The sequence below is a fragment of the Chamaea fasciata genome, unplaced genomic scaffold (assembly GCF_029207755.1).
Source record: "Chamaea fasciata isolate MVZ Bird 193981 ecotype frontalis unplaced genomic scaffold, bChaFas1.0.hap1 SCAF_3, whole genome shotgun sequence".
Lineage (NCBI taxonomy): Eukaryota > Metazoa > Chordata > Aves > Passeriformes > Sylviidae > Chamaea > Chamaea fasciata.
The window spans coordinates 106,984,321-107,011,296 of NW_027094088.1; the positions used below are offsets into that span (position 1 = coordinate 106,984,321).

A 26,976-nucleotide genomic window follows, 5' to 3' on the forward strand; every position below is an offset into this window, starting at 1 on the left:
TTGCAGACTCTGAAACAGATTTATGTATGATACACTGAAATTTCCCTGACTGATGAATATTTTTGGATGGGTTCCTTCCTGGTTGAGAGATGCCACGTTTTTATAATACTATTTTTCTTACTTGAATCCTAGGAGTAGCCGAGGTAATAGTTTTAGTTGGTGGTCGCCAGATGATTGGCATGAACCAACGTGCTTTAACAGCAGTCACTTGCTTAAATCCTCAAAACAACAAGTGGTACCCATTGGCCAGCCTGCCCTTCTATGATCGAGAGTTTTTCAGCGTGGTCAGTGCTGGAGACAACATCTATCTCTCAGGTAAGCAGCAGATTCCATAGAAACAGAACCACAGAAGGGTTTGGATTCGAAAGGATCTTTAAAGGTCACCTAATCCAACCCCCCTGCCATGGGCAGGGAACCTTCCACTAGACCAGGTTGCTCCAAAACCCTGTTCAACCTGGCCTTGATCACTTCCAGGGATCCAGGGGCAGCCACAGGGAAACCTGTGCCAGGGACTCACCACCCTCAATGGAAGAAATTTCTTTCTTATGTTCAAGCTAAACCTTCTTTCACTTTAAAGCTCTTACATCTGATCCTGTCACTGCAGGCCTTGATAAAAAGCCTCTTCCCGTCTTTCTTAAAACCCCCCTTCAAGTATTGAAAGGTTGCAGTAAGGTCTCCCCAGACCTTTTTCTTCTCCAGGATGAACAACCCCAGATCTCTCAGCCTGTCTGCATAGGAGAGGTGCTCCAGCCCTCTGACCATTTTCACACCCTGTCCCTGGACTCAGTTTAACAGGTCCACGTCCTTCTTGTGCTGGGGACCCCAGAGCTGAACCCTGTACTCAAGTTGGGGTCTCACGAGAGCAGAGTAGGTGGGGAGAATCACCTTCTCGACCAGCTGGTCATGCTGCTTTTGATGCAGCCCAGGATACAGCTGACTTTCTGGGCTGTAAGTGCACCCTGCCTGGGTAATTTCCTATTTTTTGTCCACCAATATCTCCCAGTCCTCCTCTAGAGAGCTGTTCTCAATCCATTCACCCCCCCAGATTTACTGAGCTGGGAGAAAAGTTACAATACAGGCAGCCCAGACAAAGTGGGACCTGCCGAAATTTTACCCAGCTGCTCCTGTGGACAAAAAGGAAAAAAAAAAAAAAAAGAAAAAAAAAGAGAAGTGGGAAGGATGTTGGGAGAGAGGGATTTCCCTGCTTTTATCATTCTCCATTCTAAGCAGTTTTAACGTACTCTCAGAGCAGTCAACAACAAAATTTTGCAGTTGCAACATGAAGAAAATAGGTCTGACAACCATCAAGCATGCAAAGAGGTTTCACTGCCATAGAAACACAATTTAAAATACTCTCTGTAGTTGAATCTAAATGGTAGGTTATGGAATTTGAGACAGACAGACTGAACTGCTGAATATGTGACCTGCACTTAAAGTATTTGCTTACAGGAGCATTCATGTTTGGTACTTGTTGAAATCTCCCTTCTGACAGTAGTCACTAGCCCTATAATCTTCTTAGTTTTGGTGAAACTGAGTCCACACTCCTTTAAAAGGCTTTAACTCCCAAAGTATCTGACAACACCATGCCCTGAGCATCACAGTATCTGGATTTTTGCAGCCTGTTGGTACCTCCGCTTGGCTAGAGAGGGAAAAGCAATTCCCACCAGACAATGCAAGGATGCTCTGATGGCAGCTGAGTGGGGGCTGGATGATTAAAAGAGGAGGCTGGGCAGGGAGGTGCGGATGTGTGTGATCCGAGGATGTCGTTGGGAGCACAGATGCACCTGGCATCTGTACCAGTAAGGGGTTACAGCTGTTGCCTTTCCCTTGCCGAGCTCTCTCAGTGCATTTTCTGCAGTAAATTGCTGCCTGTGGTGTTAAATTCCATTAATACTGCATAGAGACCCTAAGAATTGATTGGAAATTATTTCTTGATGTTTTTTTCCCCATGCTTGTTTGCCCATGCTTGAGAGCAGCTGGAGCAAAAGTCTTCTGGGGAGGCTTTTGTCAGATGTTGGCTTTTAGTTATTCTTAGCTGAGGTGCTTTCCAATGTATACAACCATTTTAGGCTGTGCCATACCTGGTAACAAAAGCTTAGAATCCTAATTTCAAAGCTCATTTCAGCTCTTTCCCTTGAATCTGGATGAGCGACTGGATAGTATTTGGTGGCTGCAATAAGGAGAGCTGGAAATGTAGCTGACAGTCAGATAATATTTTGCTTTGCTCAAATGTGGAAGACACAGGAAAATGGGAATGGTAACCAACAGAAGTGAGAATGGCCTCCTATAAGCTCCAAGTACTGGACCTTGCACTGCATAGCATAGGTCTGGAGAGCAAAATACCAAGGAGGAAGTCTGGTTTTCTCATTAAACCATGGAACTGTGTCTAGTTCATTTTCCTGGCTTGACCACTGATGGGCCTAGTGTGGTCCCAAATAAAGCATTTCACCTCTTTGTGCTTCAAAACAGCATAGTAAGACACCCACTAAGTGGCTACCTTGGAAGCTTCAAGCAGAAGTTAAAAAGTGACCAGTATAAATATTTCACAAGATCATCTTGAACTGTTTTACAGGACTGGTACAGCTGGTTCTGTCTTTTATCTGCAAATGAAAAAAAAAAAAAAAGAAATTTGTCCCTGAAAATTAGAAATTAAGCCTACAGTGCAAGCAGTGACTTTATTGTGCACATAATGTGCTGCTTCAATCCATCACTGTATTAAGGATTTTAGGTTTCAGGCTGGCCTGTGTCTCGCAAGCCAAGATAGACTTAGCCTCCTCACACCTTCTTGCAAGTGTCGCTGTAATTTAATAGACTGGAAGTTATTTATGAACACCGGGAGGGGTCTATCCCCTTATGTATGTGTCCCTCATAGTCTGACATCTTGATTTCTTCATGTCATCTTATTAAAAAAACCCAGCCTTTGGGGCGCATGAATAAATGACACAGATATGCATCATCAGAACAGATGCTCAGTACTGAGGGTGATTTATTTTAATTAGTCAAATGTCATTTGAAGAGGTTTTTTTCTCTGTAACTGGCTTTGATTGCTGTGTGTGGAGCTGCTGCTGTTGAGGGATCTCACATAACTCTCCCTTTTCTCTCCCGTGCCTGCCCTGGGTGCCAGGCGGAATGGAGTCGGGTGTCACGCTGGCCGATGTCTGGTGTTACATGTCCTTGCTCGATAACTGGAACCTCGTGTCCCGCATGACAGTCCCCAGGTGTCGACACAACAGTCTGGTGTACGATGGGAAGATTTATACCATTGGAGGGGTCGGTGTGGCAGGCAACGTCGACCATGTGGAAAGGTAAAGAAAACCAACCCAAAACTTAAAAAAAAAAAACGAACACATGCTGTTTGCTGGAGCTTTTCCTTCATACTATGCTAAAGGACTGTTTGCCTTTTAAAGGACATGTCAAATGAACTGTATGTGTTGAAATAAGCTTTTAGAACAGCTAAGAAAGTAGAAAAGTGGGCAGGATTAGGTTTCATTTAAAAGCTTCAGTGGAAAGCATTGTTTCAGAACCAAAAAGGAAAGTTGCCAGCTTCTTGCTTTGCTCAGGGGAGTGAAGAGAGGAATTAAGCTTCTTTGGACATTTTTCCAGGTTATAAAATGAACTAATAAACTCCATTTCAATTTAGTATTGATCAAAGTCTTCACAGACCACAATAGTACTTTTTTTTTTTTTCTTTTAAATCCAAAAAAAGCAACAGCAAAGTAAGTTCCTTGTATGTGTTTTCCTGGTGTAGCACCTCAGCCTTGACCTGGCTGGAAATTCCTCCCTTTGGTGGTCTTGGCCTGGGGCTGGGACTTGCAAAGCTCAGAGTAAAACAACCAATAAATGGAAACAGTTTTGAATTCCTGGCTGAACAAAGATGGGAGAGAATGGAAAATTCTTTTTTCAAGTAGACTCCAGATATAATTTTTTTCACATGGAACTTAAAAAAACAGGAAGGAGCAGAAGTGCAACAAAGATATTTTCACCAAGTAAAATTCCAAAATCAACTAATTTCTTGTCACCCATGGCATTCAATAAAGCCATAGATTTTATATCTCTATCAATGTGTTCATTAAAAAATAGAATTCACTTTGAAATGCAGTTTATGAGAATATTCTATTCCAAAAATATCAACACAGTCTTAGCCTTCCCCAAACACTTAATTGGGAAACATATTTGGGAAATGTTTTTTCCTAACTGAATGTGGCAACGAAAAACATTTTTGTCAGTTTTAAATGCTGAATTTGAATACTTCTTCAGTAACATTTTGAAGCAGGCATTTTCCAGTGAAAGTTGCCTTAACAGGCAAGACAAATAGGGATAGGTCATTAGGAAGAATTTTGGGGGAAGAAAAAAACAGCACATTTTTCAAAAGGTTGGTGATGATGCTCTCAGCAAATCAGGGAAATGCAGACAGCAAAGAATGAATAATAAATCATAGCAGTGAATGCAACATGTGAACACTGCTCCCCTCCTTCATCCAGAACTTAAGGTGGGCACTGCCCACAGGACTTGCTCTGAAGTAAATCTCACCCTTTCCAGCAGATTTGTTTCTGGTATCTGAAGGTATTCATCCCATAATTTAAGTCAGTAATTTTTTAACTAGCAGAACTATTTTTGTGAACACAGGAAGGAAAGAGCCCAGGAAAGAGATGATGTTTCATTCCATCTCTCGATAAAGATGAACAGCGAAAGAATGCTACTGAGGAGTCTTGATAGTTGTCATTGGTTAAATTATCTCTTTTCACTTTTCCTTGGGCCTGGTTCCTGTCTCTGCTCTGATTTTCATAGTCTCTCTTTATCAAAGCATCCAAAATATTGGTCAGTTGAATGAACCTTAAATCAAGCAGAGGCCCCCCCTCTCCTTCCCTCTCATCTCAGTCACCCCAGCCCTCACCACAGATGACATTGCAGGCTGCAAAGTCACACTCAGGCCCTCGGCAGCCCCTGCTTGGCTCAGTGAGAGCAGCACTGCTGGTTTTCCATTGTACCAAGCCCACCAAGAGACCTGGATGTGGGAAAGGAGCAGATTTCCTCCCTATCATTTCAGTGCACGCTGTCTCAGCCACAATAAGGATGTCTTGTCATGGGGATTTGCTAAACCCGTGATTATAATTAATCTGCTGTTGTCTGCAGAGTGGCTTGTGGGACAGAGCCATGGAAAAAGTGCAACATGGCCTCCTTTGGGCTATGCCTGGAAATGAGAGAAGTTTGGGATGTTTCCTTTTTTATTCTTCATATTAAAATGACAGTAGGGGGTGACAGAAGTGAAGCACATCATGGCTGAAGCTGTGTTTTGGAAAGGATGTTTCAGGGTCTGCTGTCAGAAATGGAGGTGAGGGAAGGCTGACTCTCCTGGCAGTGCTGAACAAAGTCAGGCCTTTTCACACAAAAGCACTTCCCATGTGGACAAGGCAGGGTTCAGGAATTTAAATTGCAAGCAGTGAGGATTTCTGAATTTGGATTGAAGCTTTGGAAAAAAACCCACTAAAATACGAACAAAAATTACTTTAATTGCTGATTTGGCTGCTGTGTTACAAGCAGTGAATGCCCACTTCTTGACTCTGCTTTTCTTCCCTCCCTTCCTCTAGAGCTACAAGAAACCAACTTTCTCCTACCATATTTCTGTGTGGGTTGCACATTCCTCTTTCCAATACCCTGTTGGTTTGAATGGGATAGTGTGATACAATCTCTCAGTAAGGGATAAACCTCTCTGTCATTCCTGCAGGTCGTAGAAAAGCACTAAATTAAAATTATATGTGGCATGGTCATATGCTCCATGTCAAGTGATGCCAAAAATTACATTTACCTCCAAATTTATTACTCCTCCCCTCAACGTGGGATTGCAGACACACAAATCCTCCTGGGTTTGTAGTAGTTTTTCACCTCCTAGGAGGGCTCTGAGATTACAGCCCTGTTATCCCCCCAGATGGAGGTGCAGGGGCTTATCCAGGCCTAACACAGAGTGCAGTCCTGGGCTGTGCCACCAGTGTGAAGGGCAAGGCTCTGAACATCCTCCCCTGCTGGACCACCTACCACCTCCCTTGGTGCACAGGCAGCTTATCTTTCCCAACCACATTTTGCTTTCTGCCTGCTCAGTCAGCCCAAGCGTGACCATGCCCAGCTTTGGCCAGGTTCTGACGTGTGTCTGCTGGCATGGTGAAGGGCATGTCTCCACTCCAAAGTGAAGACTTAGCCTGACCTCACCAGTGAGCACAACCAGAGGATGATGTCTAAAGGGTGTCTCACTGCAGTGGGTCTTTGAAGACAGAGAATGCAGCATTTTCTCCCAGTTTCTTTCTTGTTCTCCACCTGTTTTTCATGGAATTCTTGTAATATTTGATCCTAAATGGTTAAAATCTTACAAAGATGTTTTTACAGCATCTTGCTTTTTAAAAGCAAATGTCAGACCACCTTAGCCATACATGATGCCAGCTGCCTGCACGTAATACATTACAAAGCATTAAAGCAAGTAGGGACCACTGGACTCAAAATGATTTATGGCATCAGCTCCTGTGTCCCTCTCTGCATGCTTTCGGTAGTGTCATTGATGCTGAAGGGTCCTTACCCAGAAATTCTGGTGCCACTTAAAACAGTGGGTGTTTTCCCATCAAATTCAACAGGGCTGGGATGCTTTGCCCTTTATCTGCCATTTGTCTGTGAGGAGGCAGCAAAAATTCTGTCTCGATGGATAATATGGAACTATCAATCACAAACAGATGAATAGGAGTCATTTGTTACTCATCTTAAAACAATATGCATGTGCCAGAGGGGCTGAGTTATAAGTCCATTTTTGTGGCTGTGCATGGGTATATGTTCAGGGAAAGTTATGTTTTTGCAATGAGTGTTTAGGGAAATAATAGCATGGCTGCAGTTCTCCATCAAGCCCCTCTGGCAAGGTTCTGTGTGACAGGAAGCAAGTCATTAGGTGTTAGGCGAGAAGGTATTACACTTTCTGTCTTCTTCTGAGATATGAGTTGAGTTGGGAGCTGGTGAAATGAAGTGGATCCACGAACTAGGTCTTTAGATAATGGATGGGCCCTGTAATATATGCAATTTGAGAGCAGAGAAGACTGCGTATGCTGACAAGACAATGTATGTGACTAGAAGTGTGGAAATGTGGGTGCTTTGTGGTTATTATATGTTTGAAGGACAGAAGAAGATGAATCCCCTTGACCTGACAGCACTTTTGCGATAAGGTTGTCTAAAATTGGGAGATTACTTTTGTTGGCAGTGCATACTTGGAAGACAATCTAAAAAAGTCATTGTAAGGAATAAGCTTTATACATTTTAGAAATTGCTTCAGAACCTAACTGTTTTGCTGAGATATGATCATGAAGGAATTTGGGGTTCTCTCCCAAGGAAAGTGGGTATTTCGTCACCAAAAGGATTGCCAGGCACTGGAACAGGCTGCGCAGGGGAGCGTTGGAGTCACCATCCCTGGAGGTATTCAGAAGTTATGTACATGTGGCTTGGCAGTGCTGGGTTAATGGTTGGACGCAAGGATTTTAAAAGATCTTATCTTACCTAGATGAAAGAAAATTAAATATATTGCCTTGTCTTAGGATAGTTTCTTTAGCCTGTCAGAAGAAAAGAAAAAAGGCAAAAAAATAGTAATCCATTACTGTGATTTTAAACATGTAAATCACCTGAAGAGCAGTTCAATATGACACTGTACAGCTTTAGTTTAAATAGAAGCTCTCTGGCAAATACAATTAAATAATGCTTTAATAACTGAAGGATTTCTTGCAGACTGACAGAAATGGTCAGTGTGTAAGCGGTTGACCATGATGTAAGGATCTTATAATGTGAATAAATGAAGATCCACATATGGCTGTTTAACCTAGAAGGAGAGGAATTAAGAGACTGAGGAGAAAAAAAAATACTGTTTTCAGGTACTGAAGAAATCAAAAGTCAAGAAGGCAGTGAAGCGAGTGGCACAGCTTGAAATGAAGGGTTTTCTGCTGTTAATACTGAAGTGATGGGGAAAGAGCAAGGAAGGAGGAGTTGAATGAAATGAGTGGAGGAAGGGGAAGATCAGTCCCACAGATGAAATCCTAAGAGCGGAGAGTTGTGGAAACCACCAAGGTTTTATTTCTGCATGTGCTGTCTTCAAGCCTGAGCTGTATCTTTTGCTGGGTTCAGACCATTTGTTGTATCATGCGTATATAAATTACGCATATACATACATATATACATTATATATACAGATAATGTGCATATGCACATGTATAAGAGATCTAAAAACAGATAAGGTATGTGTAAATAATATATAAATCAGCAGGTAGTGAGTGCACAAGGGTCAGATGAGATCCCTGTGCTCAGTGCAAGTGACACGTGAATGACAGGTGGGGACACATGTCCTGCAGGGCTGGGGACCCGCAGGTTGCTGGGCAGAGAAAGGAGCGTGAGGGCAAGTGTGTAAAACCACACATGAGTCCGTAGCGTGCAAAGACTGCAGAGCAGGAGTCAGTCATGTGAAAGGAGATGTCCTTGAGGATTCAAGTTCAGCAAATTGGATGGGCTCAGTAGGCCCACAGCCAAGGACAAGCATGGACACACCAGGAGGGAGCGGTGGAGGAGAGGGAAGAAAAACCTTTGCTTGGCTTGAAGCCAGCTCACATTATGTCTCCATCTACAGCTTCAAACAGGGGATTCGAATGCAAAGCTTGACTAATGGAAAGAGATCAAAGTGATTATTCTTTAAATCAGTTTCCTCCCTGCTGGCCCTTGAGCAGGGCTGGTGTGACAGGCAGCCAGGAGCCCCACGAGCACCAGTGGCCATGGTGTGATGGCAGTGCCAGAGATGACACAACAGATGGAAAAGCCCTAGGGCAGGGAGGTAAAGCAGGTGTCAGTATTTTCTGTCCTGGAAGGTTACAAAGGTTCACCTTCATTCATTTTTAAACCAATTTAGTTAATCTGGTGCAAATCCTTGTGTGAACACATTAAGAGCTGACTTGAGATAGACCAAAATGATGGAAACCTGCCTTGCAGAGACTTAAAGAGCTTAGACTACTTAGTTTATCCCATAAAAGGTGAAGAGTTGACTATTATTTTCTGCACGTCCATATGTGAAAGAGAGAGATTTGATAGCAGACAGCTTTATAATCCAACAGGGAAAAAGAAACAAACTTTCTGGTGGGTGGAAACTGAAGCAAAACAGACTAAAAATCAAATCTACCCATTTTGAAAGGAGGGAGTGAACAGGAGGAATAAATTCCCGAGGGGTGGAGGGACTTGGTGGACAGCTATCAGGAAGCCTTGAAGGAATCAGTTTCTTCTCTTCAGCCTCAGGGGTAGGGTGGAAACACTTAAGAGAGTTGCTTCACTGAGCAGCCCATGTTAACTCCACATTAGATGCCCATGTTAGTTAGACAGGGACTTGCTTCCACCTGCTTTATGGGTCACTAATTTTTTAAACCAAATTACCTTCAAGAAAAGAGTGGGGATTTAAGCTTCACCACGTGCACCTGTGTCCAGTGGATTTTTCAGCCTTTGGCTTTTAGCTGGTGAAGTGAAACTTGCCATTTTTGGTTTCTCAGTGGCAGATGAAGGACAATAGGAGAAAGAAAGATCAGATCTGTCATCACAGAGCATCTCAGAGCAGTGAAAGTGGGTTAAAAATGGTGTCTCTGGGACCTGAGGGCTCAGCAAGGAAATTCATCTGGAAAAAGGATGACTGTTTTTGTAATTTGAACTTTTCTCCAGTATTCCTATGGATACAGTCCTCAGCCACACCCAGCCCCCAGCATAGGTGAAGGATATGACCCCTTTTTCCCAAAAATGTATTAGGACAATCAGAAAGTTGTTGCCAAGAATGTCCTTGTCTTGGGAGCTGAAGTGTGCCAGGTACTCCTGCCAGCAACAGGGAAGGGAGTTGGCTGCTCACCACCCCCATCTCAGACCACTTTGACTGCCCACAAATGTTCCTGGTGCTAAATCAGAGTAGATGGTGTGAGACAAAATGTATCAGTTGACAGGTGGGATTGGTCTTAAAAGAGGAACAAGAGAAGGAACACTAGGTCTGTTCTCAACTCTGTTGTTTTTCCCATTCTATAACCAATTATAGCCAATTTTTTAACAAGACATCAAGAATTAAATTACCAATTACTGCAATAGCTGAGTTAGCAAAGTATGTCCCAAAAGCAATGTGTGAAACTTTATATTATGTGAGATTTTTTGCATATCTGCTTTGGTGGATGTGAGTGGTGCCCCCTCTAAGTGCTGTGGGTGAATGCAGGAGATGCAGCATGTGGTGACTTACCTGGAGGAGCTGCTTCTGCAGTCAAAATGCATCTGCAGGCTCAGGTTTGGTACAAGAATCAGCCCAGTAAAGGTGTGTCACCATGAATGCTCCCAGCACCGTGTTGTTTAATCTTGCTATATTTATTCCCTTTGATCACTTGTTATAGACGAATTTAATTTCTCTGTAACTAATTTAGAGCATCATACAAGGCAGTTCTCCATGCTCATTATAAGGGACCTTCCTAATTTTTTTTTTTTTTTTAAGTTTGCCTCCCTTTTGCTTCAGTTTTATGAGTGTGTTAATTACTTTCAGTTATATTACTTGGAAGCTCATTAGTGCATTTTTATTAAGCACATTATTTTCTGCTGTTTATGCCATTTTTATCATTCTTCCCTTTTATTTTCCCCAAGTTTGAGCAGTGAAAATTTGAGGGACATGTTACAGAGGGAGAATTCCCTTGTTGCCACATCATACTTTGCAGATGGGTTCATGTTCATCAATTTGTTTCATTTTTGCATATTACGTATCACTGCCATTAAGAGCAAAAGCCCTGAATGGGTGATGAGGGCTTCTGTTCTGGCAGTCAACAACTCTGAAAAATTACTACGCAGGACACTCCTGTTTGACTGCATCTGTCATTTCATGGAAATATAGAAACCTAAAAATCACACTATTCTCCACTGTCTCCAAGATTCATTTTAGAGCAGCTATTTGGATCCCTGCCACATTATCTTAAAAAAAAAAAAGGGATGCCTGTACTTGTGTTGTTGTCTCAAATGAATTTTCATCCTTTCATCCATGGATTGTTAACTGTACATCCCTTATGGTCAATGACTTCATTAAATCAGATACTGATGACCTTAAAACTAATTTAGCACTTTCATGCATACTCCTTTCGGTTTAATTCATGTCAAATACAAATGCAATGGTGAAATCTTATTCCAGCATTAAGAGTTGCAGCATCCTGAAATGAAGCACGGTAGCTTGGTTTGCACAATGAAAATTAAATGGAAGCAACTTATTCTGGCACAAAATGGGAGTTGCTGGTCAGTTAACTAGAGTAAAAGGAGCCATCATGTTGCATTATGTTGCAGGTGAGTTGTGTTCCACAAGCTGAACAACTGAAGTATATTAACAGTTGCCTGCCCACAGTCACTATTGGATATCTGCGCACTGATTAGCAAGAATAATCTCATTGTATACTCATTAAAAGAAATTAATCAGTGGAAGACATCTCAACAAAGATGTCCCAAGCTTCTGCACCTTGAACTATAATGAGATTTGAGAGGCATATACAGAAAACAGAACCAGCTTTCTCTGGGCTTCTATCAGTGTTTTAAAACCTTAGAGAAAAGCATTCATTATACCGTTTACCGAGTGGCTGAATTTGCAAGATGTTAAAAAAAACCCACATTTCCACCTCTGCTTTTCTTCTGCTTGCCAAGCTGCCTTTCTGTGCCTGTGTGTGCTGCTCACCTCAGCTCACTGCTCCTGCTGCCGTCCCCAGGTACGATACCATCACCAACCAGTGGGAGACCATCGCCCCCCTGCCCAAGGCCGTGCACTCGGCCGCGGCCACCGTCTGCGGGGGCAAGATCTACGTCTTTGGAGGAGTGAACGAGGCCGGCCGGGCTGCGGGGGTCCTGCAGTCCTACATCCCTCAGACCAACTCCTGGAGCTTCATAGAGTCCCCCATGATTGGTAAGCCGTGCGTGGTGTCAGAGCAGATCTCTGTGCTGCAGGTATCTTAATACCTTTGCAGAAAGAAAGAGAGTTGTGGGATGGGAGGGGATTTCCCTAAAACATATTGGCAGGAATGCATGGATATTATACCAGAGAAGCAGTTATCTCAATTTCTGCTGAAGGCAATTGTCATTCATTGATACAGACTAGTTGCCAGCTAGAAGTAATGAGTTCTAGGCAAAAGAGGAGAAAAGAAATCTGTTATTAGGTATGAACAATTAGCCATTTTAGATTTAAAAAATCTCCAAATACAGTGAAACTTCATGCTGGCATCATGTGTTGTCCCATGTGGGCTCACAGCACTGCTCAAGTAGTGGATTATCACTCATGTGTTTGTTAAAATGCTGCCTGTCCTGTGGGAAGTGACAGGCGTTCTGAACTGGGATTTATCAGTGGTGTCCACAGGCATATGTTCTTCAGAGGCTGACAGCTTCAAGATGTAGTTTATTAAAACTGAGTTTATTAGTTTATGAAGCCCTTGAGCTCACAAAACATAAAAAGCAAGACAAGAAACCAGATTTTCCAACGTACCAGCCAATGTCAGGGGTGGTAACTTCCTTCCAGAATTAGAACAGCACTCAGAAGTTTGCAACTCGCTTTCTGTGGCGTTTTGCACCCTGGGTGTTTAGGCTGCTTTTGGAAATGAGGTTTAGCACTCAGCCTGGCGAGGATGCTCCTGCAGGCAACAGCTGACCTAGGTCATCTGCTGTGCACTGGGCTCTGACAGCCTTCAGTCTGGCTGCACCCAAGTGGCCAAACAACTCACACACAGTCATTGCAGAGAAGCTGCTTTCAGAGTGGTTTGGCTTCACCTCGTAGTTCAGAGAATCATACAGTGGTTTGGGACCTTTAAAGGTCACTTAACCCAAGCAATAAGCAAGGACATCTTTCACTAACTCAGTTTGCTCAGAGCCCTGTCCAACTTGACCTTGAAGTTTCCAGGGATGGGGCACCTACTGCCTGTCTGGGCAACCTGTTCCAGTGCTTCACCATTTGTGTTGAAACTGTGACTTCATTTTTAAAAAATCATCTTCTCATTACTGAGCCTTAGAGCAATAAGAGTAGCAAGTAAGTAATTACAGAAGGACAGCTGTAAACTATTCAGGTAAGGCCTAAGCATAATCGAACTTGGAATAAGCTGCTTTTTCTGTTGCAGCTTGTTACCATGATTCCCACCCTTTTGCTGGGGTTCCTGGTAGATCAGGACCCAAGGAGCTGGCACTCCATGGCCACAGCCTGCCCTGCCTTGCTCCCACGTGCAGCCTGACACAGCACGACACGCACGCCCAGCAGGCGTCAGCCGGCCAAAGGCACGCTCATGTAAAACAGCAACACAAACAACCCTGCTGCCCGGCCTTCTCCATCATGTGCCTACAGCTACTGCTGCTCCTGTAATCCACTGACTGACAGCATGAGGTTTTCCTGGACTCACAGGAAAATACTGGAAAATTGAGTGCATTATGCAAAGTTGTATTCCTCTTCCTTACCGTAATAGTACAAGTGCCCCAGGAGCTAAGGATTCATCCCCTGGGCTCCTTAGAGTCTAGCAAGGGTCAATACCATGCGTGCTTAAAAAAAATCATCCTAACCATCCAGAGTTGGGTTCATCACCCATCGTTCTAACAGAGTTGTACTACTATTTCTTAATAGTACAAAAATACATTAAAGATACTCATGAAGTTAAAAGATGGTATTTATGTTTTCTTGGTGTAAGCAAAGTTCATTAGTTAAGCTGAAGGCAAAAAATAAATGATGAAACAAGGAGTTCTTTGTTGGTTGTAACGTCAATTTACTTGCAAATAACTTGAAATAACACAGAGTCTGAGAAGTGGAACCCCCATGGAGAATGTCTAGGAATGTGAACTGACGTGATGCCTGATTTTCACTACAAGGCAGTGGGAATGTTGGAAATATATTTTTATTTCCCCAGCTCTACAGAAACCATAGTGTCTCCGATATTTTTAAAGTATCCCCCCAAGAACTGGATGCAGGGCCAGGCACATTACAGTCTGAAGGAAAGAGGAAGTCGAAGGAGCCTTTTGCAAAATGGAGCTGGGATCAATCCTGACATGATCACTGCTAGGGTGCCTCTGACAGTCTCAGAGCATTTTTGTGTTGATTTGTGAATTCCTAAGGTGTACCTCTGAGCTAAGGCAACTGAGATGTCTGATGGTGAGTTGTTACAAAGTCACCCCAGAGATCAGTGAAACCTATTTGACCTCAAATAGGACAACAGTTTATTTAAAAATCCCTCAAGCATGCTCAGATATGCAACAGTAGCTGCAGGTATTCAAAGCAGCCAAGGTCTGTGGAGATTTTTAAACCAGTAGCACCTGTCTCAATTCACTGAGTATTTAATGATAGTGAGTTGAATGCAGTGTGGCACACGTTTAAACCCAAAAGGTCCATCTCTTTCAAAGTATCCCAGTATTGGTTGCCTAACCCAAGGCAATACTGGCATCAGTCATGGCTCGTGTTTTGTCCAGTCTGAGTGGAGGTGAGGCAGGCTGGACACTGACATCCTGCCTGTGCAGACGAGATACAGACTGGGGACTGATAGCAAGTCCACGCAGCTCAGCCCTTGCACTTCTGCCTGGAATTCTTCTAGGAATATGCAGTGAATTCACTCTCAGTTCCCATTTATTCTTTATGCTTCAGCTGTCAGGAGGTGTTGGGATGTGGATGCCTGTGAGCAGTAGGTATGACACCAGGCTCACTTCATGCAGATGCTGTGGAAGCCTCTGGGCAAGTGTTAGTCACACGCATCCACATCTGAGGAGGAGAAGGCCTTCCTCAATGCCCCATCCTCTGCCCTGTGTCAGTCCTTCCCACCTTGGAGTGGGCAGATGTTCCTGCAGCAGTGCAGCCCACAGCTGGATGTCACTGGGAGAATGGAGCTTCACAGGGCTTTCACACTGCATGTTTATAGTAAACCACATTGCACATCCCCCTCTCATGCTTTTAGATGTAAAAACAAAAGTCCTGTGTGAGTAAATGAGCTGAGGCTATGTACTTGCAGCACCTGCCTTTCCATTGCTAGCCAAGCTGTCCTATATAGCGGTGCTAAAAATGTATTCCATGCCCAGCTTCCTGAGCTTTGTCTTATTTAACGAGATGGCCACAGACATGCTGAAGTCAGGGATTCTAAGTAAGCCTAATTACTTGGTCACTGCCTTTTAGTTCATGTTGTGCCTTCATGGCAGGGCACTAAAATATCCTTTTTTTTGATACTCTGAACAGTCAGAGTGGAATTAAAAGTTTTTATTAATGTTTTTGGATTGTAAGAAAACCAGTATTTAATTACTATGACTATTAAATTTTAAAATCTGGTGAGAACCAGAGAACAGAGATCTAAGTTCTGTGAGTATTTCTGGTTTCTAATCCAAGTATCTAGTTTCTCACCATACCATTTACTCCTGCAGTGATATGTCATACCAAAGTGGGACAATCACAGACCTAAGAATGCAAGACCTATCTGAAAAACAGCAATAGAAGCATCTGTACATTTTTACTGCACTGTCCTGTGGCTTATTTTGGGTAAAATGAATAATAATAATAATTAATTTTTTGACTTTACCAGAAGAAACAGATATATGTCTTCAAACTCTCCCAAGGCAAATAGTTTGGTATTTGTAGGGGAATATGGCTGGTTTTCACCTGAAAGTCCCACAGTAATGAGTGTTTCATCTCATTCTTCAGTGTGTTTTTCTTCCCATGGCCAGTTCTTAGTATTTTTCACCCTACTAAGCTTGAATTTTTATCACACCCATTTCTCCTCTGTACATGCCATGCGGTCCCTTCAGAATGACTTTTTCGACTCCTCAGTGTTTCCCTACTTATTGTCTGCCCTCTGCCCTGTGAAATCAGTATTTTTGTGTTGCTGTTTATCCAATGTCCTCTTCACTCCTACCTCTCCTTCATCTCATGGTTGTTTTTTTTCCAGAACTCCTCAGTTCATCAACATCGTGCCCAAAATTTGATGCTAAAGCTGCCCTGTGGTGGCAGGTGGAGCCTCCTGCCATGCTTTGGCATGTGCCATGCCCACCACACATACACAAAATGTGGTGTTTGCAAGCGAGGACAATTGACTTTGGGGTCTCCCAGGAGAGTTTTCTCAAGGGTCGGTGGGGAAGCCATAGGGCTGGCAGCCAGCTGTGTATCTGGAAGAGATCAGCTCCCAGGAGAGCTCTGAGCCTGCAGGGTGACATCCAAGCTGTCACTGTTCATGCAGCAGCTTCACCTGGGCCTCACAAGCTGTGCTCAGGATCAGATCACAGTCTCCTGGTTATCTTATGCTCATGCCATTCTTGAGTTTGTCTGCAGAGTGTTCAGGGAGGGGAAGAGGCACTTATTATTAAAAGCAGGCTTAGTTTGTATTAACCAGACTCCTTTTTCTAATCTGCTCCATCAAATGCATCAACCTCTCCACCAGGCACCCACCTGCCAGGAGACAATTTGGTTTGAGTTCTGCCTGAACTGGTGGCACTCCCACATTTCTTCTTTCCAATAAAAATGTTTAACTAGCTTGGTTATAATAACTTTTTTCCGTTTGATGTGCTGCTGCCATTCATCGCAGTGCCCCTTCAATCTCTGACCAAGTGCATTACTGGAAGGCAGTGGAAATTCTCTGAGCATCATGCAAGGGAAAACAGGACTGTGCTACTTGGCCATGTAATGTAGGAAGAGATGTGTGAGCCATGGACACATCCCAAGAGCAGCCTGTGCTCCCTCAGTGAGGAGCACTGCAGCAGTTTAAATCATCAACCCCACGTGAAGGACACCTCTGGCTCAAGGATTGTCATGGAGTGCACACTCCTTCCTCCAATAGCCTGTCACAGAACAGAACTACTGGCTTATCTTCCTGTAGCAACACAAAAGGAGAGGGATGTTACCATGTTATCCATTTGCAGAGAAGATTAGCTTTTACCTATTATTTCTTTTACATTTATTCTGCCTTCTAATCTCAAGTGTGTTTGCTGACCTGGACAAATCCCATTTAAGATTTTTCAGCCTGAAATGTATTACTATATCCAACAGCCTCAACACTTAGACTTTGGAGAGGAAAGAAGGCTGCTTCTCTGTTTCCATGCTTCCTCTCCCCTCTCTTCCTTATCTCCAGGAGCCTTTTGAAATACCCAATGGCCCCACTGTATCCCACAGAAACCTCTGACACATAGAAGCTCATGGTCACACCCAGTAGCTTTGTCCAACCTCCTCTCCAGCTTGCTGCACATTGACCAAAAAGCCCAACCAGAACATGTTTTTGCAAAACTAGGCTCCCCACCAGCTACCTTGCACTGGGACCATGTTAAGGACTTCAAACTGTGACAGAAATAGGAGTCTCCTGAGAGTTTGCATGAGCACACCAAGCTCTGAAAAAGACACCACCACAGGAAGAGTGTGGGTTGCACCTGGGATGAAGTAAGGTTAAAGGTTGAAGATGGACATCCACACCTAAGTATCAGGAATGATGACCTGAGGTTTCCAAAATTCCGGCATCCATGAACAATTTCTGTCCCCATGGTAACAAAACAAAACCCCCACTGCTTCCTCTCTACCTGTTTCTGGAGGAGTGTTCCTCATGTCTTTTTTCTGTATCTTCATCAGGAACAAGAGATTTTGCTGTTTCTTTCAGGAAGGGAGTTGTTCACAGGAAAGATTTTTCTGCTTCTGTGTCTCAGACTTTCTTGATACCAATTTACAAAATTATAGCTAAAGACAAAAGCAGTAAGAAGACAACAGATAGGAGATGTATTGAAAAATTGATGAGAATCAAACACGATTGCCTCTTTAAAAAGGAAGGAAAAGAATATCAGACTGTCTGCCTATTCAAAAAGGAAAAAAAAAAAGTCACTATAAAAATACCAAGGGGTTTCCCTCTCATTCTTTAACAAAAAGAAATGTGAAGTCAGTGATTCAGTCCCCTGAGAAGTCACTGTTTCTGCCGTGAGGGAGCCCCACATAATTTCCCTGTGAGGTTTGGGAGCTGAGGGGTTTTCTTTAATGCAAGAGTTTCATTCTCCTGCAAAACAGTGCTAGTCAGAGGGAAAAAAAAAAAAAAAAAAAAAAAAAAACAACAAGAAGATGTGATAATTAAATATGGAAAATTTCTGGTGAGTGTCTTAAGTGGAAAAAATGTCACATATGCAAGTCTGATTTGGAAAGGGATGCGAGCCGGCTTGTTAGGACAGATAAGCCTTTCTGATGAATTACAGTGGCTTAGTGGCACCGCGAGGAAACTGAACACTCCTTGTTCTATTTTCTGGATGAATTAGTTTCTTCCCATCTGTTCCCAAGGATCAGTGACATTTTCCTAATACAGCCGTGGTTTTTTGACATATGCCTGTAGATACTCAGCGTAGCAGGAGCTCAACTTTAACCCATCACATGGGTTCTGTCTGTTTCCCTGCTGGGTGCTTCACCCCTGTACGTCCCCCTGGGCATGTGCCAGTGTGGGGTGGGATGGACTGAGCCAGACCACCCCATGGCCATGCTGGGACAGAAGCAGACAGCATTCTTTTCATTCTAGTTTTACCAGTTGAAACCTCAATTAAGGAGATCATCTCTCTTCTGGAGATGTTCATCAGCTTTTGCTTAACTCCTGTCAAATTAAATCTCTGTTAAATATTTAATAGAATAAGTTTTACAGGAACCTCAGGGTTACAACACACTATGCAAGAGGTAAGCAAATTCCAGAACAAAGCTGCCGGATCTGGTTTAAGCCCATCCTTTTCTGTGTTCCTGAAAGAGCATAGATCAATTTACAATAATGTTGTAGATTTGGGAGGAACATATAAATCCCTTTGGTGTTATGTAGAGGCTGATATCAGAGATGTAAGAGCACAGTAAAGGTGGTATCTCACCTCCTCTCCAGCTTCTCCCTGCAGGTCCCCTTGGGAGGAGGTTGCAGGGGCTGAAACCAGCAGGACTGTGTCCAGTCTGACTCCCCGTTGGAGGTGCATGGGGATCAACCTTTCTTGAGCATACGAAAATGCAGATTTTGAAAAGGCTTTAACTCGTAGCTACAAATGGAGAATTTTTATGTGTCCCCTGACCCCAGGATGGTCCCACAGGAAACATGCATTTCACACCCCAAAGGGCTAAGCCACCTGCTTCTTAGAGAACTGGTTGTGAGGCTTATTTTAACTCAAAGCAACGTATTTTCCTATCTTTTGTTCCCAGACACTGCTGATTGGTTTCACAGAAATGTTGATTAAAAAACTGTATCTCATCAAGACAGACATCATCATGAGAAATTTCAGCCCAACTGGCTCATATTTAATAATGTGCATATGGCGTGCTAGCAGCATAAGGGACAAGCCAACTAATTAGATTAGAATTATTTTATTCAATAATTTATGATTAGTTTTACTAATATTTCTAATAATGCCACAGCTAACAAGAATTTTAAAGCGTCCTCAGAAAATCTGATTGAACTTGACTCAGGATGAGAGATTTGCTTAATTTCAAACCCCCAACCTCACACAGTTTGTTGCTAAATTACAGGACTGCTTGGAGATACACACACATCTGAAAAGAAAAATGCAGGTGAATTTATGAGACAGATAAAGGTGAAAAAGAAATCAGGTCTCAGAAAATCTTCTGGAAATGCGTGGGTGTCCTTCCCACAAGCAAAAGCACAATATAAAAGAGTATCAACTATTGGATATTATTAAGGGGGTCTCTGTGCTGTGGGTTTCTGCTATACTTAGCGGCTGCACAGGCATGGGAAGCATCTGAGCTAAAATTTGCAGCATTTTGAAATTCTGGAACAATTTGACATCTTAATTTCATATGTAACTGTGGAACTTTCATGGTGACTTCATTAGGCTTCAGGAGAAGATAATTGTTCTTTACCAGTTTAGAGGGAGGCACATACTGGGGAATGAAGAAGTGATGAACTTTAAAAATGCCTTTGAGGACTTGGAGAGAGGAGAACAAAACCAGGAAAGGTTTCCTCATTTTTCTTTCCCTAGCCTTGGAGGTTTAGAGAAACGTGACTTATCTATAAATAAGGGGAATGTATAAATAAAAAAACAGTCTCCAAACCTGAGCCTAAAACTGATCTCAGTGTTGCTTTCCATTGACAGATAACAAATATGCTCCTGCAGTCACTCTCAATGGGTTCATCTTTATTCTTGGAGGAGCTTATGCACGAGCAACCACCATCTATGACCCAGAGAAAGGCAATATTAAAGCAGGTCCCAACATGAACCACTCCAGGCAGTTCTGCAGGTGAGAACAAACATTAAAATGGAATTACCGGTGCCTTAACATTTTCTGTTGATAAATAAGCTACTACAAGTGAAGGGGAGAGGGGAAGGGAGGTGTGAACCATTTGGGGATTTCCTCATCTCTTTTCTGTACGTGTTCAGGCACACAGCATTTCCCAAACTGTACATTCAGCAGTCTGTTATGGTTCACGTGTCTCCTCACGTTCAGGCACGATGGATCATGGGGAGGGATGTGTGTTGAGCTCCTCCAGTGGTTACAGGAATGCTGTTCTCAGTTTGCCATGTGCAACTGGAGGATGATGAATACCCTCTGTAGGAGAGACCACCATAATGTGGAACGTTTTTGCTAACCAGCTAAAAGATCCTTGAAAGAAAAAGAATTCTGAGTAAGTGCCACACACCGATATTAATTACTATTATTTATTAGGTGCTTGTGATTGCTTTTCGGGCTCGCTTCCCTGATCGTGGCCACAAGTTGAACAAATTTCACAAATCGTCTGACAAAAATAAAACTTGGCAGTCATTACAGGTACTGGCAGCACTTAAAGGCCTTTTAAATAGTTTTACATGGCTGCTACTGAAAGACGGGCTTGTTTTGGGCTGTGCACAGCCAGCCCTTCACAGAGCAGATTCCCATGCTGGGGAAGGGCTGAGCTGCTGGTTTCCCTGGAAAAGCCACAGCTGGTCTCTAGACACTGCCACAGGCACCAGGTGAGGGTTTGTTATCCATGTCTGATGCAGCAGCACTCTGAGGCAGCGGGCCAAGCAGGGTGGAGGGGATGTACCAGGCATTCTCCCAATAAAACACTGGCTGGGGTGGGAGCAAGAGCACAAATGGGGCAGCAGCAGGGCCCACAGCAGACCCACATCTTCCAAATATTCAGCCAACTGCACCTTGCTCCAGGGGTGTCCCTGGCCCCCATCCTACTGTTGGAAAATACCTCCATGTTTTAACTTGGATTTAGCCTTTCACTTCAATGCACATGAGAAAATGCCTTTTAAGAAGTCATGTTCAGGTTTTTTTTCTTTCTGCTGTTTGTTTTTTTTTCTTCTCATTTTCACCTTTTTTTTCTTTTCCTTTTATTAATTTAAGAGGTGCCCTCTCTTGGCTGCCTTTTTTTTTTTTTTTTTTTTTTTTTTGAGCAGATACTGCTGTAAGCAGAGGGGTCAGAGCACCAGCTCTGTCCTGAGCCAGCTCCATCCTAGTGGCTGCTGCCCTGTTCCCCTGCTCTAAGGACACATCCTCCTAGTCCCTCCACTCTAGCAGGAGGCAAACCAGGACGAGGAGTGCAGTGCTCATGCAGCATATAATGATATTTTTCTCCTGAAAACCAGAAATAATGGTTACAATACCACTCAGGATTAGAGCTCTAAGCTGTAAAATGAAACATGAGGGACTTGGATATTTGATAAGTTCCTCCATCTTCCCATCCATCATAGAGAGGGTTGAGCTGCTTTTCGAATATCTTGGGTTTGTAAAAAGTAACAAGAATCTGTTAAATATACAAGAGAAATTGTATGGCTGATTTCAGCTGTTGGCTGAGCACCTCACCTGAAAACTTGCCAGGGTTTCTAACATGAAGGGATGCTTTGCTCTTCAGCCTGCAGAACAGAATGACCAAGCAAAGTGAACTGATGACCTGAGTATTCCCTAGTGCTTAGGCACCATAATAACTGGCTTTGTTTAAGTAGAATTTGCCACCCATCCATAAAAAAGTAACTTCAAACTTTTAGATGACTTTTTTTCTAATGCCTAAAACAACAGTGAACAGGAAACCTACATTTATACTGGAATGGTCACCAAAAAAAACCATATAATTGGAAGCAAAAAAAGGCACCATTTCAAAGATTCTTGAACACGCTGGGAAGCAGTTGAGGAAAAATATTTCAGCCTAGAGACATGTAAAGCCTGTGACAAAAACCTAAATAAATCAGTGTGTATGGAAATAGGGAAGATGGGGGGTCGGCAGTAACAAATAGGTTAAAAACCTGCTGCTGTTACAGGAGGCTGAGGGAGCCAGTGTTGGGGGCTAATGGGAGTAAAAAGAAAGGCACTTAAAAACTTAGGGGATCAAATTTTTAATTTGAATCAGTTGAAACCACTGCTGATGAGGTAGCAAAGTAAAATACAGACCAATTGGGTGGGTGTTTCTCGTCTGTATTTGGAAGGGAACAAGGAGGTTTGGTTCTGTGTTCTGCTGTGAGGGACCAAAAGCAGTCACTGTTGGCAGCAAGGAAAGATGGGAACTCTGAAATTATATTCTCAGATCCAGCAACCCAGCTGTCTTAGACACAGGTGTCTTTAGAGACTTTGTTGAGAAGATGATTGAACCACTAATGTTGATTTTTAATAACTTTTCAAGTTGAGGATGGATCAGGGCACTGCCAAAGTGTTTCCGTATTTTGAAAAGGTGAAAAGGAGAATTTCAGTGCAGCAATTAATTTTGCAAAGTACCAGCATCAAGGTAAGTGGTCTCACTTAGCCTCATGTTGGTCCTCTGCAAAATACCAGAGTGGTTAATTTGGGATTTCATCAACAAATAACTAGATGCTAATAAAATAATGAAGATCAATCAGTGCACTTCTCTGGAAAATGAGGCTTGTTAAACCACCCTGTTGTCATAGCATCATTTAGGTTTGAAAAGACCTCTAAGGTCCTCAAATCCTGCCATAAACCTGACACTGCCAAGTCTACCAAAGGTGTTGGGACGCCTGGTTCTTTGTTTTGCTTTGTAATACAACACGCCTGGCTGCTAAAGACAACTGTGATGCTGTAATATACTGTAGTTTCTCCAAGGTATTTGGCTGGCATTATATGGAATTAACAAGGCACATGGTAGAGAGATTAAATCTGCGTCACTGACAGATCTCAAAATGTAGTTGTTAATGAGAAGATATCATTGAGCAAGGCCACTGGTAGCAAGCATTTCTTCTTCTTCAATGCTGTTTAATACATCTATCAACAATCCAGGTAATAGAAAATCTCTCCTGATAAAGGCTGCAGGGGGCTTAACACTTACTGGGTACAAAATATTACAGAAGGAGCTGTTTTATCAGTTCCCTGAATATATCAGTTGAACTGTCTCAAGGCAGCAGTGGTGATTTAAACACAAAGTAAGACTTGGAGGAAGCACACTCATAGCAGCCCTGCTCCCTTAGAAAGTCAGGCTCTCAGAGGAGGACATAAAGGAGATCACTCAGAGCAGCACAACACGAGCTCGCATCACAGTGCTCTAGATAAAAGGTCAGTGCCATACTGGAGATATAAAACGAGCCCCAACACCAAAATGAAAACAAGCTGGAGCTGGGGAAAGCGAGTGCTGCCGCATATGGTGCTGGGAGACAAGTGTGGACCTGGTCCTGCATCAACATGTGAAAATATCAGCAGAAGTTCAAAGGGAATGCTGCCAAAATGACCCCAGATTGCAAATCAAACCTTGACATGAAACTCAAGGAGTTTATCAAAGAAAGGCTGAGAGGTGACTTGATCACTGGGAGCAAATGGAGACGCTTTCAGTCTTGCAGACAAAGGCATAGCAGGTTACAAGGGCTGAAAGTCAGGTTACACATCTTGGCCTTGAAGTGAAGCACTTTTCCAACAGTAAGGATAATTAAACAGAGAAGCAGCAAGGGAGGGGGTGAACTCACCAACACTCGCTGTTTTTAAGAGGAGATTAGATACGTTTCCAGGAGAGATGCTGCCTGGGGAAATGTCCATGGCCTGTGTATACACAAGCTCAGATTAACTAAGCATAGAGGTCCCTTCTGACCATAGCCTCTGAATCTATAAATTCCTCATTCCACTCATTAGCATGGATCACAAAAAACATGGTTTAAAAGCAGCAACATAAACAACTTAAAAATTAACTGCACGCTATTGATCTCCTCTCACCAGGAATAACTCAATACTGAATTTGCTGGGAAAAATCTTGACCACATCACTTTTATTTTTATCTGCTTTGTTTCTACATGTTAGTGATGAGGGAGCATGATAGCCTCGAGCAGAGGGAAAAGAAATGCATGTGACATTCCCTGCCTGTGAAAATCTAAAGGTCCGTTCAAATGGTTTTAATATCAAGTTAAATTACTTTTAATGAAAAATGAAAAATAAATGGTTTGGGTCTCCAGCTCACAATCAACAGAAAAACAAATTGAGGATCATTTTCAGATTAAGCCCAGCCTGATGGAAGTCAAGAAGAAATTCATGCTAATGTAGAATTAACCCTTTGAAAGATGGTGCTAAAAGAGGAAAGAGCTATAATAGGCCTGAACCATTTTAAAATTCACTGAGAGGTTGAACACCTTTCACACAACAGGTGAGGGAAATATTTGACATTTGTCAAACATCAGGCAAAGTGTGAGCTTTGCCACACACCCTGTCTCAGTTTGGCAGCCCCTGTTTATTTGCAGGGTCTTGAGATGGGGGACAGCAGCCAACAGGAATGAGAAGTCAGGATGAGATTATGACACCTCCCTCTGCCAGACACCTCCCTCCAAACAGACTTGCAGATATCCCTCCCCTTCAGCGTGGCAAGGCCTCCCTTTGCAGGCGGGAGTTCTCCCTTCCTGCAGTGCCCTTCAAGGGTTTATTTTTCCACAAGTGAAAAGAATACCAAATGCATTCCTGTGCATGATTAAAAATTCCATATTCTGCTTGCTTAGGATGCAGGCAGCGTGCAAACAGGCTTGTGCTACAGAGAGCCTCCACGGGGCAACAGCAGCAGCATGATGGTGCCAGCAATAATTCCAGAGAAGCTAATTTAGTACCAGCAATTCCCAACAGACACCAGAAAAGCATTTTCTGCCTCCTCCTCTGACTGCTAACCAGTAAGATTTATTAGATGGTTCTGCTGAATGGAAATCTTTAATAAAATTTTGACTCGGGTTGAACAGCGCAAAATCAGGGTCAGTTTGGGGATTATTTTACACATACACACACACCCCCACCCCAGCCCACCTTTTCTTTTCAAGTAAGGCCTTGTTTTTGAACAGCAAAGCATGGTGCCTCCTGTACTGACCTGCTAGGCATTGCAGACCTACAGCACCAGCTACAGCCTCCGCAGGCTGGCTCCTTTTTGCCTTGCAAAGCTCATGGTAACTCCAGGCACTGGAAGGGATTGGAGCACATCTTGTTTGGATGGATATTCCCAGGTGCAGCTATCATGGAGCAGGTTTCCTCAATGGCCATGGGCTTCCTGAACTGACAGGCAGGAGTTAGTATGTTCAGCTGGCAGCATTTGCAGCTGGAGGTGTTTGTAGTCCGGAAGGGAAAACCAAAACCTTGCAGCCTATCTGAAAGGAGACATAGGTGTGGGGCTGTGCTCCACAGACAGCAGTGAGAACTGCTGCACCAGACTGCTGGCAGTAATTTCTGTAGGAGCTGATGACATGAAGAATTGTGGTGGGCATTAAAGCATAACTGATACAGACAAAACACTCAGGCCATTACTGATGTGCTGTGGACTTTGGAGTAAAACACTGCTGGTTTTCAGCAACAAGTAACAATGCCACGTGATGGTTTTGGATCATTAGCAAGGGAAAGTGCTCTCGGAGTAGGGGAGAGTATAACTGGAGCTTGGCCAAAACACCCACACTAATAATCCCGCTCCAGGAAGGGGCATGATATCCTCCTAATTGACCATGACTAATCTGGACCCTCATTTATCCATCTCATTGTAAAGATGACACTTCTGGCAGCACGACACGGCCACCCAAGCTTGAGCCTTCTGCGACATCACAACCTGGCTGCCAGAGCCAGGGGCTGTCAGCACTGCCACCAAACAGGGGACAGAGCTCCTGACTGGCTCCGTGACTGCCACCACCCACGGACACAGTGCCAGCACTGCCTGTTGCTCCAGCACCACAAAACACTGTGCAGGTGTCTCAGAAAGGACCCTGGTTTAAGGGGCGCTTGCAGCTCTGCCTGACACTGCCCAGAGCCACACCCCACAGGGGCTGGAGGATTTCCTGGTCCTAACACCAGCTCCATCCAGTTGATGATCATCCTGGAATTACAGAATATCCTGAGTTGGAAGGAATCCACGAGGATCATCAAGTCCAGCTCCTATCCCTGCACAGGACAGCCCCAAGAATCCCACCAACATCATTCAGTTCCATCTCCAGTAAAGCCCTCCTGAAATCTTAGGGCAGGAAGGAAATTCATCCACTAATAAATACAGGGATTTTTTTTTTCCCCTTTTTTTAAGCAGGTCCTGTGTTGACCTACTGATAATGCTCAATAATGTTCATGGAACTGCTCCAAGTAAATGTGTGTTTCTCCATGCATAACCAGGAATGAGGAGGGAGAAGAGCATTGTTTGAGGCCTCAGAAGATACTAAGCTTCAGGCAGTCAAAACAATACACTAATTCAGCCATTTCAAATCTTTTGCAACCCTGAGAATTACAAGACAGAATTTTAAAAAATTATTTGGTAACATTTCCTGATGAGGCTGATGTGATCTTTAGGACTGAGCAGGAAATTTTAAAGTAGTAATAAAATTAACATTTCTTGTAGTCCCACTGCTTGATATATCCAGCATGTCATTGGGAGAGAAAAGTGCTGGAGCAAGAGCACCCAGGCATTCACTTCTCAAACATACAGAAAAAAAAGAAGACAGTGACATCCTCTGCTTCCAAATCTTACTACCCACCAGGAGACTTCCATCTTCTCACTCTACTCAGCTCTTGTCAGGCAGCTTCTGGTTCCCCCAGTTCAAAATAGACATAGGTAGACTGGAAAGGGTCCAGAGGAG

At 43.3% G+C, this 26,976-nt stretch overlaps 1 protein-coding gene across 2 annotated transcripts in view; it reads left to right on the forward strand.

Annotated features, from left to right (window-relative positions):
* The window catches only part of KLHL29 (kelch like family member 29), a 390,541-nt gene that overhangs the window by 357,504 nt on the left and 6,061 nt on the right, over window positions 1-26,976 (forward strand). For both annotated transcript variants that reach the window (XM_066180004.1, XM_066180005.1), the window contains 4 exons: window positions 133-315; window positions 3,125-3,305; window positions 11,754-11,947; window positions 20,080-20,224. In XM_066180004.1, coding sequence (XP_066036101.1) covers window positions 133-315; window positions 3,125-3,305; window positions 11,754-11,947; window positions 20,080-20,224 — 703 coding nt within the window. The remainder of the gene's footprint in view (window positions 1-132; window positions 316-3,124; window positions 3,306-11,753; window positions 11,948-20,079; window positions 20,225-26,976) is intronic.